At 39.2% G+C, this 15,921-nt stretch overlaps 1 protein-coding gene across 1 annotated transcript; it reads left to right on the top strand.

The window, feature by feature from the left end:
- Window positions 1–2,183: 2,183 nt before the first annotated feature.
- LOC122025951 (pentatricopeptide repeat-containing protein At2g32630-like) lies at window positions 2,184–4,211 on the top strand. The gene has a single exon (XM_042584700.1). It carries the CDS (start codon window positions 2,216–2,218, stop codon window positions 4,067–4,069), a length of 1,854 nt encoding a protein of 617 aa, XP_042440634.1. The 5' UTR covers window positions 2,184–2,215; the 3' UTR covers window positions 4,070–4,211.
- The last annotated feature ends 11,710 nt before the right edge of the window (window positions 4,212–15,921 follow it).

Raw genomic sequence — 15,921 nt, 5'->3', positions numbered from 1 at the left:
TGCTCAGTGTGTATGCTGTCGCACGAACCATTTTCCCTAATATATGGAATGAATGTTCTTGTTTGGTCTTTGTGACTAATTAATTTTCCTCTGGTCTTTGTGATTTAATCGTTAAATAGTCTATATGACTTAATCGGTCTTTGTGACCATGTTTAGTTTTGTTATTGTGACATGATCACCTTGTAGTCTATGTGACTGATATGTTCTATGTGACCAGTTAACTTTTAAAGATTGACTTTGACGAGTGAGAGATGTTGGTGTTAAGAAGGTGAAAGGGCGCCTCTTCCCCTTCATCTTCCACCCCTTTCACCTTCCTCCATTAATGGAGGTAGAGGAAGAGTCATCTTCCTCTATATAAAAGAACGTCCAAGGCAATTGGTGGATGACGAGAAAGGAGTGCATGCATCAGGAAAAGGTTGCTGCGTTGTGTACGTAGATGAGATCGAAGCACAACAGAAGTGCTATCAGAATTCCACCGAGACTATGTGTCTTGCAGAGAAGGAGAACATCCATTAAAGAGGGATTTGGTTTGTAAATCATAAAGAACTTTCTGATTTTGTGATCGTTCTTCCGGCAGTAAGTCCTACCGTCGCCGATTACATATCTATGGAAGATCGCTGTAAGTGTTTAATTGTTCTATGCAATTATTATATAATTCCTACACTTTTGGAACTTTAGATGTTTCTATGAAGGCAAACTAATTTTTAATGTCCATGTGAAGGAAGGTTTTCATTCTCGCCTTCAAATGAGCAAAATCCTCCTAATTCAAACAGCAATGTAAACTCATATTTAAATCCATCTCCGAACCCCATCTTGAATATGATCCCTTTAGCATCGTGCCTTCTTGTGCCCCTATTTATAGCAAAACTATCAAATCTTCTCTTTTTATTTTCAAAATAAGCTTTTCAGGCGTACAATCAACTAATAAGTTATCATTATCAGTTGGTTGTTGACACGATTTGACAGTTGCTTGATTTAGTTTCTAATTGCAAATGGTAAATTGAGTTGTTAGCATTGTACCATAGTCGACTGTTGTAAGATATCCATTCAACTAATGACTATCAGTTGACTTCACCAATTTTCTACCCCCGAAATCAGAACAAACAAAAATCATTCTATTCGATTGTATTTAGTGCCTAGTCAACTGATGCTAATCATCAATTAACTGCACGTTGTCTCAAGCCATTTACAATTTGAGTTAATGTTTACTTTCTTGCTTCCTTCATTCCCCAAAGTGCTAACCCTCCTTGTTGAGTTGAACCTTGGTGCCAAGAGGCTTTCCAAACCTCTGTGACTTCCTCCATACCATGGATCATGTTGCCTCTAGGACTTATCATGCTTGGCATACAATCCTCGTCGACCCATTAGGACTAATTGTATTTGCCTAACATTATATTCTCATCCATCCACTAGGACTTCTTGCATTTGGTAAGCGTCTTGTCCTCATTGGCTCTCTAAGACTTGTTGCATTTGCCTAACATTCAATCCTTATTGATGCATTAAGATTTTTTGGTTACCTAACATCTGTTTGACCTCAATATGTTGAGGGGTTATCTTCATGCCAAGTGTTCACTTGGACTTTTCTATGTCAAGAACTTTCTTGGAGTTTAGTTGTTACATTTGCAGCTTATGTCAAATTTACCTATACTTGAACACTCAACAAACATTGAGATAAACCATATCACTCTTCACCGATCTCTCATGGACCTTGAGCCATTGAGTATCCATAACTTTGGCCACACCAAGTATGTCCATGTATGCATAATTTAAATCTCTACATACATATATCCAACAAAGATGTACTGCTTAAATTAAACTTTTAATTCAAATATCAAAATTTATGATGGTATCAGACCACACAATGAGCAACTATTTACTCTCTCAGACTTTTTTGAACATCCATCACACTAGTCATAACATTTGATATCTACCAATTCTCAAGAATTCTATAACAAAATCATAGGTAAAAGTCTCTGCCTCTGCAATCATAGCAACAACAGTGCATATTATGTTTGAAAATAATTCCAAAACTACAATATAAAATCAAATGCGAGAATAATTTGAAATAATCTTACTATTTCCTTTAAGATAGAAGATGAGAAGAATATAATTCTTAATTGCAGTCTTCTTTTCTGTCTTATTTATTTATTTTTTTGCTTTCCTCTCCTCTTGTTTTTTTTCGCCGTTCATTGCGTTTCGTTTTACTAACACATTCATGATCCGTCGTTCTTCATTATTCTCAATACGGCGTTTTGTTTTTCTCTCTAATCAGCCGCCGCCTCCTCCTCGAACGCCGACTATTAGCATTCTGATGGCTTCTACATCGACAATAAAGCTATTGAGCAACCGCTCCTCTATTTTCTTCCCCAACAACCCTACTTTCTCAAATCCCAAACGCATCCTTCCCCGTTTCTTTCATCTCCCCACCCAATCTACCTCCATCCCCCTTCATCTTCTCTCCCAGCTCGATCGCTTCTGCTCCCTCTTCAAGAGCAAGCGCTATGCCGCCGCCAAGTCCCTCCTCACCCACCTCGCCACCTCTGACCATCCCTTGTCCACCTCCCTTGCTTCGGCCTTCGAGGCCTCCTGCCGAGCGGCCTCCATCTCCTACCCAACCGCGCTGGACATGCTCTTCAGAGTCTATGCCGACGCTGGCTTGACACACCCAGCCCTGGAGACCTTCGAGATTTTGCTCCAACGCTTCGGACGCGTCGAGGATCGCTCTTGCACCGTCTACCTCCAGGCGCTACGGAGATCCGGCCGCATCAACGACGCGCACCAATTCCTTATTCGGATGCTTGATTCGGATGCTGTTGATGTGTCGGCGTACTCGATGGCGATAGTGGTAGATGGGCTGTGCAAGAATGGTGTCTTGGAAACTGCACGGAAGCTAGTGGACGATATGTTCCTTCGTGGTCTAGCACCAAATGTCATGTCTTATAATCCTATGATTGAAATCTATGCCAAGAAAGGTGATTTCAGCTTAATGTATCAAGTGCTAAAGGTGATGGACGAAAGAGGCGTTGAGGCTAATGTTGCAACGTACACGATTTTAGTTGATGCATTCGGTGAAATTGGAGATGCAAACAAGGCTGAGAAGGTGTTCGAGGAAATGTCTACAAAAGGTTTTCTTGGGGATATTTATTTATACACTTCATTGATCAATGCAAACTGCAGGGCGGGAAACATCAAGAGAGCATTCGCCCTCTTTGACCAGTGCTTCGAGAAGGGCCTTGAACCCAATGACCACACCTACGGAGCATTGATCAATGGGCTTTGTAAGCACGGACAGGTTCTGGCGGCGGAAATTATGATGCATGAAATGCAAAGCAAGGGAATCGACATTAATCAGATTGTTTTCAACACAATGATCGATGGGTACTGCAGAAAAGCAATGATAGACAAAGCATTGACTTTGAAAGCTATAATGGAGAAGAAAGGAATACAGCTCGATGTCTACACTTACAATACTTTGGCCTGTGGGCTGTGCAAATCCAATAACATCAAAGAAGCTAAGAGTCTTCTTCATGTTATGGTGCAGCAAGGGATTGTTCCCAACACTGTCACCTGTACGACGTTGATAGATATACTCTGCAAAGAAGGGGACATGGTTGAAGCAAAGAGGCTTTTCAGGGAGATGGTTAATAATGGTGCAGATCCTACCGTTGTAACTTATAATGTCATGATTGATGGCTATGTCAAGAAAGGTAGCATTACGGAGGCTGAGAGGCTTCAAAGGGAAATGGAAAAGAAAGGTATGCTGGTCGATGTATACACATACACATCACTGATTCATGGTCATTGTGTAGGTGGGAAGTTGGATGTTGCTGTCAAGTACTTTGCGGAGATGAAGCAAAGGAATGTGCAGGCAAATGTTGTCACATATACAGCACTGATATCAGGGTTGTCCAAAAAAGGGAAATCAGATGAGGCATTTAAGTTGTATGATGAGATGTTGAAGGCCGGAATCAATCCAGATGATTCTGTTTACTCCTCTCTTGTAAGCAGCTTCCATAATACTAAGGAAATGCGAGGTTTATCTCATGGGGAAGTGATACATGGGCGTTGAAAAGTGTTCTTTCCAGTGGCAACTAATTCAGGATTGTTTTATTGAAGATACTCAAATTGAGGGACAATCACAGTTGCATATAATCTGGAATTATGAGAAATGAGAACAGAAGATAATATATCGAGGTGACTTTTTAATGTAATTTTTGAGAGTCATTCTTCTTAAAATTGGTCACTGTTCATAGGTAGCACACCATCTCTTGAAGCTGATGGTGAGTCCCGAGTATTCATGCAGGGATTGTTAAGCATGTGTGGTGTAGAGTAAATTAGGATGGATGACCATTCCGAGAGCATTCAACTTAAGGAAGATATAAGGGAGCTATGCGGTTATGGTTAAATTCCACTTCATTTCATTCTTTGTGGCTTGCCTCGTGCAGAAAAACTATGCATGCATGCATGGTTCTTTGACCTAATGTTGAGGTTTAAGGTAGGAAGAAATTGATCCAATATTTTCGTTTCTCATAATAATTTTGTAGCATGTTTTTGATTTATTGGCATGGACCCTGATAGCTATTCCATGGTGGGAAATAACATATATTTAAGCCCCGGATTAGTGAAACGATGGCTTGTATGTTTCCGTTGGTTGTTGTTTAACATTTCATTGAGATATTAAAATACCATGGAATCTTTATTAACAACTGTCTATTAACAAAGATATGATCTAAGATAGGTTAGGGATTAATACTTTTACATTCTGCTTACTCGGAAACATGGATAAAGAGGAAAAGAATCTACAATTAAAATATATCTTTGGGGGAAGGGAAGGGAAGGGAAGGATGGAGAAAAGAAAAAAATGAAAGTAAACTACGGAAAAGAAGAGAAAGGAAATCCTCAGGTCGCTAACCGTCTCCTTGCGGCATTGCTTTAAAGAGTCCGGCGCTTAGTTAGTGTCAATTGAAGGCCCTCATTGTCAAAGCGACCTAATAGGTCCATCATTTTCTAATTTGAATTTAGGATTGTCAATTAACACTAACTACTTAATGTTTGAGATGTGCGCAACGAGGGCCTTTATATAGTGATTATCCTGCCAACTGAAATCCTTTCTCGGTCGCCTAGATGCGTTGTTATCAGATGCCCATTCTTTGTTAATTATCCTAATCTTTTTATTTGAATTTAGGATTTAACAATCCAACAATCCATTCTTTGTTAATTATCCTAATCCTCTTATTTGAATTTAGGATTTAACAATCCTAACCACATCTTAAAGAGTCGAGCGCTTTGTGTTAATAGACAATTTTGAATAATTTTCCATCAATAAATTTAATCAATTTTTTTTCTTTGCATATTATATATATTATTTTCACTGTTTTTGAATTATTTACTACTACTTATCCATGATTTTTGAAAGTTCGTGTTTCTTGTCTTGAAGAATTTTGCTTGTATTTTTTATATTTATAATGTGCACACTTAGATGATCGTTTATTTTTAGATGAAAGGTAAACATATAGATCATTGAAAAACATACTTTTTTGGATGAAAGGTAAACATATAGATCATTGAAAAACATACAGAACTAATGGTACCGTTGGTTCCCACTCGTCGCATCTGGATATATATCGGATTGGATGGGAGACTCACGATACCATCTAATGAGTTATCACATGGATTGGTGTATGTGTGAGCATCATCATTGTCAAACATAATCACAAATCCAACACAATCTCAAACACCATCACAATCATACATCTCTCACACCGATCTCACAAAACGATGTACCCCATCATCGTTCGTCAATCATATCAGTCGCAGCGTCTCATCTGCAGTCATCCATTGCCTCACGACTTCCTCCCACATCTCCGACCAACCTCCATTGATCTGACATCGATTTCTAAGTGCTTTCCGATCTCAGTAGAGGTTTTGTTTATGCTCAAGCCCTTCTTCTTGTCCTATTTTTTAGCATATTTTTGGTCAGGTGGTCGGAGCTCTGGCCACCCCTTGAGCTCCCAAGTGAGGGTACCAATTGCTAATAGAAGTTATGAGTGACTATGTGTTGATGAAATGCAAGAATTGACAGTTCCCTTGCCACGACAGCCTCACAAAAGGCCTTCCCAATTTGTCCACAATCTGTCCGCAACTCCCTTCTCCCTTTTTCCTTCCTAGTAGCACTATCAACGGAAGGTTCTTCCACTTCCTCCCTCTATGTGTGCTCCATGGCTTACTTGCCAACAAGGAGCTTTCGTCTCCTTGAATTCCCAAGCAGAGGAAGCTCCTTCACTTCCCAATTGTGTGCTCTGGTTGATTGAGATGGCCGACTATTTCAGGTGTTGTTGGAGAAGAAGCCTTTTGCCCACCGGCCGATTGTCTCATGGATGGTGGGGTGTGAACCCAAGCCTAGGCCCATCCCCATAGCCCATGAGGCTTGAGTTGATGCTTGGTGTTCACCGGTAGGGGGAAAAGTTCAAATGTGTTGAAATTTGAATTTTCAAACTCTACCCCCTTCCACCCAAAACAAATCTGCCACTTGCTTTTGAATTTTAAAACTCCCTCCCAAACCTTCAACTCTCTTCCCAAGTGGCCTCAAAGAAAGTGCCCTCGTTGACCTTGGTGATGTCGCCCCTTGGTTAGCCAATCGCCAGAGTTTTTGCCTCTGACCAAAATCTCTACTCCGTTTGCTAAATAAGGTAGCGAACATGTTACGAAGCCATAAGTGCATGACCACGCTTTCAATAATAAAAATATATCAAATCACAGGGACTGTTGATTAAATATTAGTTAACTTCGCACGGTGAATTATCTAGATAATCAGAAGGTGATTTATGATCACGAACACAAGAGAAAGAGAGAGAAAGAAAAAGAAAGAGAGAGTGTGTGTGGGTAGAGAGTAGAGAGAGAGAGAGGGAGAGAGTGAGCATAGGTGAGTTAAGGTGAAGTTAGATTTGGGAGTGAATCTTGGATTCAGTTTCATTATGACGCTAGTTAATATCCCTATACATTATTCATTTCCTGAACTCCTTGCCTACACACTTATAGGAATGCTAACTAGAGTCTAACACAACACCACGAAGGTTACACTGGAGAGTTTACACCAAGTTCTAATGTCATTAATTAAAGAAATAACTCTAGAAAGTCTTGTTAAAGAGATACCCTAGGGCTCCTCTGTTATATAATCGTTAGAGTTATCTCATTTACTTTCTAACATTAGATTATTGGTGACAAAAGGTGATTCACTCGCCCCAAGTGCCTCTACCAGCTCGTTCCTAGGCTAACACTGAAGAGATAAATCACGAGTGGCTACTAGTCTTGGGCAGTTGAACTTGTTTATGTTCGTTCAATATACATTAGATCAATTAAATAAATAATCTTGAGTAGCTCATTAAACTAAACAAACAAGCATGAACACATATGTGTTTAGCTCGTTAATATTTGTAAACAATGTTCATGAACAATGTTCGCGAACAACATTCGTGAACAATGTTCGCGAACAACATTCGTGAACAATCATGTTCATTAATAAAACTCATATCAACATGCTAAATAAATAAAAAATTAAAACAAATAGATAAGTTTGAATTATCAAGCTCAATAATCAATCAAATAAGTAAAAGTTTCAAACAATCAAATAAACTTGAATTAAGAACTTGATAACATCTAAACAAACCAAGCTCAGCCAAGTTTGAATTAAGAGCTCGATAATATCTAAACAAACTAAGCTCAAGCCAAGCTTCAAACAAACTCAATCCTATTAAAAATAAATCAAGCTAAGCTTGAACAATCATTTTAAAGACTTGGTTCATTTTAAGCTTGGCTCGGCTTGGCTTGATTACCTTATCAAACAAGCTTGAACACCCTAAAGCTCAACTCAGCTTGGTTTGTTTACAACCCTAATTTCTTCAAACACATACATGACACAACACAATAGAATATGACATAAACATATCATTGAATGAAGAAATAAGCAAATACATAGTTCATACATCAACATCACATCATAACTACTCCCTACATCCTGAGAATCGGAGGACTACTCCATAGCAAAGAAGAAACAACCAAAAGACATGAAGAATAGCATTCTACAGCTCAAATCATAAAGAAAGGAGAAGAGAAAGTTTAGCAATGCATTGTCGATCTTCTAGGTTAAATTTCTTACTTCAGAGGTGAACGGATCGTTAAGAGGATGAAGATGATGGTTCTAGGATTTCCCCTAGAAGAGAAAACTCTTCCCAAAGGAAGGGGTGGAGTCCCAAACCTAAGATAAGTCAAAAAGAGAGAAAAATCTCCTTTATAGGAGGGATATGCTATTAGAGTGTATACTAAAAGCCTAGCTTTTTGTAAACATTTATTTTGAAATAAAGAATCACATTAGTTAAATATCTATATTTATATGCTAAGTGTAGTTGTTCAATTAATTTATATTGTAGATAACATAGTATGTGGTGTCACACATAGAAGATCATGTTATCAATTCTTTATAAATTATAAACAATTGCTCACAACTAAGATGGATAGGAACAAACCATTGGAATAGTCGTAGTGTAATTTGGTATTAGTTTATCTTGACTATAAAATTACACTAGTACACTCAGAGTGTATTGAGCTAGACCATTTAAGGTAAGTTTTTTTTATACTGACTTAATAAAATAACTAGACCTTTGTTATTATGGAAGTGTGGTCTCTTAATCCTAATATAATAACAAGCACATATACTTAATATTTATTTCTTTAATTTATCAAAGGGTGTGATTTAGTTTGATAAATCAATAGGCACGATAAGTTGAAAAATAATATTATTTATAGTGTGTGTTGTTGATTATAGAAGGAAACTGTGTCCTAGGAATCTAGGTTGACGATGTCCCCAAGAGGAGCTCATAAGGATTGTCATGTAAACCCTGCAGGTGGACTTAGTCCGACATGATGATAAGGTTGAGTGGTACTACTCTTGGAGCTAGATATTAATTAAAGTGAGTTGTCAGTAACTCATTTAATTAATGGACATTCACTATCTTAAACACAGGGAGACTAACACACTAATGGTAAGAAGGAGTTCATATAGTAATATGAGATTGGTGCGGTAGTTCAATAATAACTCTTTAGTGGAATGAGTTATTATTGATGAACTCGAGTTGGGTGTTCGAGGCGAACACGGGAAGCTCAAATTCATCGGGAGATCAAAACCAATTCCTCCTCTCGGTCGCTGTCGTAGCCTCTTATTTATAAAGTCTTATACCCACCTTAAGGTGGTCGACCAAGCTTAGCTTGTAGCCCAAGCTAGGGCTGGCCAAACCAAGGTTAGATGGGTCAAGTAGGTGGTCGACCCTAGCTTGAACCCAAGCTTAGGTGGCCGGCCAAAATTAAAATAAAAGGATTTTAATTTAAAATCTTTTCTTATGTGGAAGCCATGGTTTTAAAAGAAAGTTTAAAATTTAAATCTTTCCTTTTATAGTATTCTACAAAAGATTAAGAGAAAGGTTTGATTTCTTTCCTTATTTATAGTTAAAAGGAAGATTTTAATTTTTGATAAAATTTTCCTTTTTTATAACCATCCTCATGATTTTAAAAAAGAGTTTTAAAATTATAAATCTTTCCTTTTATAGTTTTCTACAAAAGATTAAGAGAAAGATTTGATATCTTTCCTTATTTGTAATTAAAAGGAAGATTTTAATTTTGGAGAAAACTTTCCTTTTTGAAATCATCCACATGTTTTAATAGAGAGATTTTAATTTATAAAAGTTTCCTTTTATAACCAACCATGAAGCGAATTTTTAAAGAGAATTTTTTATTTTAAAAATTTCCGGAAACAAATTAGGAAGTTTTGATTTTGTGTTTAAAACTTTTCTTGTTTGGAAGACAATGAGGTGGTCGGCCATTAAGGGTTTAAAGGGAAATTTTTAATTAAATTTTCTTTCTTAATCATTGGCAAGGAATATAAGGAAATTTTATTTATTAAACTTTCCTTATTTGCCAAGACCAAGGAATATAAAAGAGAGGGTAAAGGTGCCTCACCTTATAACAATACATCTATTATTTCCTCTCCTCTCTTCCTTGGTGTGGCCAACCCTCATCCTCTCCTCCTTTTCTTCTTCTTTGGCCGGCGGCATCAACTCTTTAGGTGACTCTTGGTGGCCGGATTTTACTTGGAGAAGAAGTAGAGAAAGGAGGATTTGTTTGTTTGCATCCCTTGGAGCTTGGTTGGTGGCCGAAGTTCTTCATCTCTAGGAGATAGTTGTTGGTCGAAACTTGCAAGGAGAAGAATGAGGCTTGGGTGGATTCTCGTCTCGATAGATCGTCGCCCACACGACGTTTGAGATAAGAAGAGGAATATGACAGAAGATTGTGAGGTCTATAAGCTACAAAAGGTATAACTAGTTATTAGTTTCCGCATCATAACTAGTTCATCCTTTTATTTAGATCTTGGAATACCCAACACAAGAGGCTAGTGATTCTAGGTTATCGAATTTATGTTTTCGATTTCGTGTTTCTTTTGTTTTTTGAACTTGTGATTCGATTGTTCTTGTTGGTTAAACCTAGGGTTACTATAAGGAAATTAAATATTGAATTTCGTTGAAAGGCATTGTCTAGGAAGTGGTGGATGCTCCCATACCCAAGAACGCCTAGTGCTTCGCCATGTTTAACCTGGAAGCTTATCTCTGAAATTAATATTTAATTGAATTTGTAACATGGGTGGATTTGGATCAATAATGTTAATCATCGTTTGCAATCCAAGTCTAAACCTCTAAAAACAAATAAGTTAAATTTGGAATCAATAATGTTAAGGTCTGTTTGTGATTCCAAATTTAATTTCTAAAGAACACAATAGGTTGTTAGAAAAGGTTTAGGACTTGTATAAAATTTTTGTACAGGGGAACTTGTACGATATTCTGGATAGCAACCAATAATTGGTATCAGAGCTAGGGTTTGCCTCTGTGTGTTTGGTTTTCAATTTAATTATGGACATGTCATACATAATTTAGGCAGGATAATAGTAGGATATGCTAATTTTGTGGTTGCATGCTCCAACTATTATGGCTTATAGTGATTGTGTGTGATTAGACCCTTGGACATGTCAAGGGCATTTTATCCGTATACATGATTGTATGTATTAAATACAGAAGGAGTTGTATTAGTTTTAGGATTTTACATTATTGTTCGATCTAGACTCTATGTACATTCCTTTATGGAATATAGGATCGATATATGTAAAATTCTATTTTTGTCGCGGATCGTATCCTTGCGAGGCGTGATACTATTTGAGGACCAGAGGCACAACAGAAAAGGAAGCAAGATAGATACGACAATAATACCCGATGGCGGTGGCTAAAAATTACAGTAGCTAGGGTTGGCAGCACATGGAGGACAGTGATGGAAGAGGTCATAATAGTTGAAAAATTATTTTTTTCATATTTATTGCTTTTTATTTACTGTGATGTGTGTGTGCATGTGATGTGTGCTTGCATGATAAAATTTCTCACCTTAAATAACTAAGTGGGAGAAGGATTTTAAATAAATTCCACGGTCTTCATTACTGATTTGTAAGTGATGCAACAAACTTGCGTGTTGGCTCTGAGTGCCTCCCTCCACAACGGATGAGTTTGTTTGCGGATCACTAGATCAAACTTCCTTTATGGATGATTATAGGAAATTATTTAGGATGTGTGTGATCTTCTCCAACTGAAGGGGTACAATTCTATTTAATGGACTAAGTATCAAGTAATGGTATACACTTAGGCGCATCTAATAGTATCCTCCCTAACGGACTCACTGCTATTATTTGTGTAACTAAAGTAATACCAACTATTAATTTGTCATAAAGCTAGGTAAAACTCCCTCTTATAAATATTTGAATTTGTATACATCTACACTAACGTGGCATACAAAATTCATGGTGTTTGAGGTAATTTTATTTGTCATAAAGTTAGGTTGACAAGATAATAAAATGGGTAAAACCTCCTCTTACAAATATTTGAATTTGTATACGTCCACACTAACGTGGCATACAAAATTCATGGTGTTTGAGGTAATTCAAGGTTGACAAGATAATTAATGGATAAGACCCTCCTCTTACAAATGTTTGATTTTGTATACGTCCTCACTAACGTGGCATACAAAATTCATGGTGTTAGAGGTGTTGGTGAATTTAAATGATATTGTTTTGAGGAATCAATATCATTTTAAATTCTAAAGTTTTGGCCAAATATTTGATCGAAGAGAGACCAACTATTGCCGGCTCATGCCGCTTATCCGCATAGTTCTTTTGCCGGCTCTGAGCAGTTTCTATCCTTTGGTGGATGTTCTGTATAGCACGGGTGGTGTTGTCAATGAAATTTGTTCGGAGTCCCAGCTCCTTCTTTTCACCACCTTCGTACCAGCATATAGGGGGCCTACATTTCCTCCCGTACAAAGCCTCGTAGGGTGTCATTCCGATAGTAGCTTGGTAGTTGTTATTGTAGGTGAATTCTGCTAAACATAGATATCGGCACCAGCTCCCCTTAAAATCTAAGGCGCAAGCTCGTAACATATCTTCCAGTACTTGGTTCACCCTCTCTGTTTGTCTGTCGGTCTGAGGATGGAAGGTAGTACTGAATAGTAGTTTCGTGCCGAGGGCCTTCTGAACACATTCCAAGAAATGTGAAATAAAGCGACCATATTTATCCGAAATGATGGTCTTCGGAATCCCATGTAATCTGATAATTTCCTTAGCATATAATTGAGCCAGTTGCTCAATCGAATAGGTCATCTTGATTGCTAGGAAGTGGACGAATTTCGTCAATTGGTCCATGATTACCCATATAGCATCGTAGCCGTTCGACGTTTTGGGTAGTCCTGAGATGAAATCCATAGAAATGTCCTCCCATTTCCATTCTGGAATCTGAATTGGCTATAGTACTCCTCCAGGTCTCTAGTGCTCTGCTTTAACTCTCTGGCAAGTCAAGCAGGTACTGACATACTGAGCCACATCCCTTTTCATACCGAACCACCAGAATTTCCTTTTTAGGCCTTGGTACATCTTGGTGGATCCAGGATGCATCGCATAGGGTGTTGCGTGAGCTTCCTCAAATATACTTTTTCGTAACTCTGGATCATCGGGAATACATAAACGATCCCTGAGGTATAGTACTCTGTGGTCAGCGATACGAAATCCCTCATCCTTTCCTTCTAGAACCTCTTGCTTGATCCTTTGGAGGCTTGAGTCACGGGCTTGCTTCTCTAATATATCATCGAACATCGTCGGTGCTATTGTCAAGGTAGAGAGTCACTCGGACATGATTTTGACCCCATAACCCATACCTTCCATTCGGCTTCCACCAAATTCAAACATCGGTTCTGCTTCCGGCCGAAAAATCACTTTTCTTTTACGACACTTGATCGAAGAACCGTACTTACTCAGGAAATCCATGCCCAATATAATATCATAATCCTGCATGTCGAGCACTATCAGATCACAACAGAGTTCCCTGTCTACGATTCTGATAGGTGCGGCTTACAGAACATGAGTAGATGGCATCACTTCTCCCGAGGGCAGGGTCATTAGGAACTTGCAATCTAAAGCTTGCGGTGGCATGCCTATCTTCCTTGTGAAAGGTGTAGAGACGAACGAGTGTGTTGCCCCAGTATCAAATAATACAGTAGCATGCTGACTGAAAATAAATATCTGACCTGTGACAACTGTAGAAGCATTCGCCACGTCTTCCTTGGTGAGGGAGAAAATCCTAGCATTCGTTGTAACTAGCGGGGCTTCCAATCTCCCTTGGCTTATTGAAGTCCCTTCTATAGCAGTCTGCATCTGGCATAGTTGTGGGGGAGCACCCCTGTTCTGGACATACTGCTGAGGAGGTGTCTGAACTTGGGTAGGGCAATCTCTGGCTCTATACCCTTCCAGTCCACAATTGTAGCACCTATTTGTGCTCATACGGCATACTCCAGGATGCTTCTTTCCACATATGGTACACTAAGGGTACATAGGTTGCTTGTTTGCTGGACCACCCTTAGTGTCGTTCCATTGCTTCCTCTTGCCACTGTGGTTTCCTTTCCAGCTGGCTCTGGTGCTTTGAGATTTTTGTCCTCCCGACTGGGCTTGACTCTTGCCCTCGTTCAACGCCTTCAAGTAGTGTTCGGTGATCAGGGCACTGCTGATTAGCTCTTCTGCGGTTTGCGATCTATTAACTCTGCCGGCCACATTCAGAGCTATCTCGGGTCAGATCATCTTCAGCATGAGTCTGACCCTTTCTCTTTCTGTACTGACCAGCTCTGCGTATAGGCACGCGAGTCGGTTGAATCTCTTCACAGCTTCATTAACTAATAGGTCACCTTGACGGAACTCGGTGAACTCGTCGTAGTGCTTGTTTGTCACACGCATGTGGAAGAATTCTTCGAAAAATTCAGTTTCGAAGTCCGTCAATCTCATTTGATTTTGTCACACCCCCAGAGGAGACCGTACCGAAAAATTTCGGCAGCATCTCCCCTGTATGGGTGACAAACTGAGGCATACATACATACAATATACATCAGCCACATACGGCTGGAATATATCAACACAACCACGCAGTTATATAAGCAGCCCACTCGGCTGGAACAGAAATAAACACAACCACGCAGTTATATAGATATATAAATCAGCCCACACGGCTGTACTAAAAATCAACACAGCGGAAATCACAAACGGTCACAAAACACAAATCAATTAACTGCGAGCCGGCTAGGCTTGACACAATAATATCAAACCCAATACAAGACAATACAAATAAATAAACAAGTACAAAATCCAAAATACAAATAACGTAAGAAATACCAAAATCGTAAGGTCGTCCTCGAATGTGACGTGGAACTGGCGGACAGGATCTCCAGGCGACTCCATAAACCCTTTGCCTGCTACCTGGTGAAATTACCAACATACGGGGTGGTGAATATAAAGACTCAGCGGGTAATAGACAGATAGTGCATGAGTATAGTAAAGAACTAGAGATGCAAAGGTATACAGTCTCGTATGGAAATAGCAGATACTACAGTGATATCATAATAAGTGTCCATACCTGAAACCATATCCTAGGCTAGTGGTAGAAGGTAAAGTGTAGCAAAGTCCTGCTACAGTACTGCTCATAACTACATGGTATCATGTGAGGTATATACATGTCAACAGTAAATAGGCCAGTGTCTAAACACATATCACAAGTATAAATCTCAACCTATGTAAGCATAACAGCATAAATAAACAACAGCAGCATAATCTAGCAACAGCAGCATAGATAAGCAACAACAGCATAAGTAAACAACCAGCAGATATAATAACAACAGCGTATGTACGGATGGTCACCCCGCCCACCTCTCTGCACCACGACCCCTGTATGGTCGAGAGGCCGGATCGATGACAAACTGTACCACCCAAAGGCCGCCACTACTCTCGAGTGACCGGATGGACAGGTGCATAGTAGTTGAATAGCTACGTCTGCGACGGGGGTCCCTGCTGCCGCAACTCCAGCCGCCACTACCCATGAGTGGCCGAGTGTGGCACGACAGGACAAGCGGCACGCTCCAGCTACCACTACCCATGAGCGGCCGAGCGTGCGGCTCTAGCCAACAACCCTCTCAACCACAAGGGAGATATGGTCGACGGCATGCATGCAATGACATGATGCGAATAATGCAACAGTCATCATATATATATAAACAGAAACAGGTATGCTACATGAAGCCAGCATGCTCAGCAAGGTGTGTAAATAAACAGAAATCAAAGTAGGTAAACATGGTATCAGGTGTCCATATATCCAATACCTTCTATCTAATGTCTGGTATCTGGTATCCAATACCTAGTACTATAGTATCTGCTAAATATCACCGATAGCAACAAGAGACTGTATAGAAACAGACATGAATAGCTCAAAGATTGAGTGGAAGTATCAAGCGCAGGAAAAATAAGAGTGG

This window comes from Zingiber officinale, chromosome 1A, assembly GCF_018446385.1.
Source record: "Zingiber officinale cultivar Zhangliang chromosome 1A, Zo_v1.1, whole genome shotgun sequence".
In the NCBI taxonomy this organism is placed as follows: domain Eukaryota; kingdom Viridiplantae; phylum Streptophyta; class Magnoliopsida; order Zingiberales; family Zingiberaceae; genus Zingiber; species Zingiber officinale.
The sequence above is the reverse complement of the archived record's forward strand: the minus strand, read 5'-3'. Positions and strand labels throughout refer to the sequence as shown.

What these genes read in the sequence shown, in the direction of transcription:
- LOC122025951 (XM_042584700.1), top strand. Translation starts at nt 2,216, where the DNA reads ATGATCCGTCGTTCTTCATTATTCTCAATACGGCGTTTTGTTTTTCTC.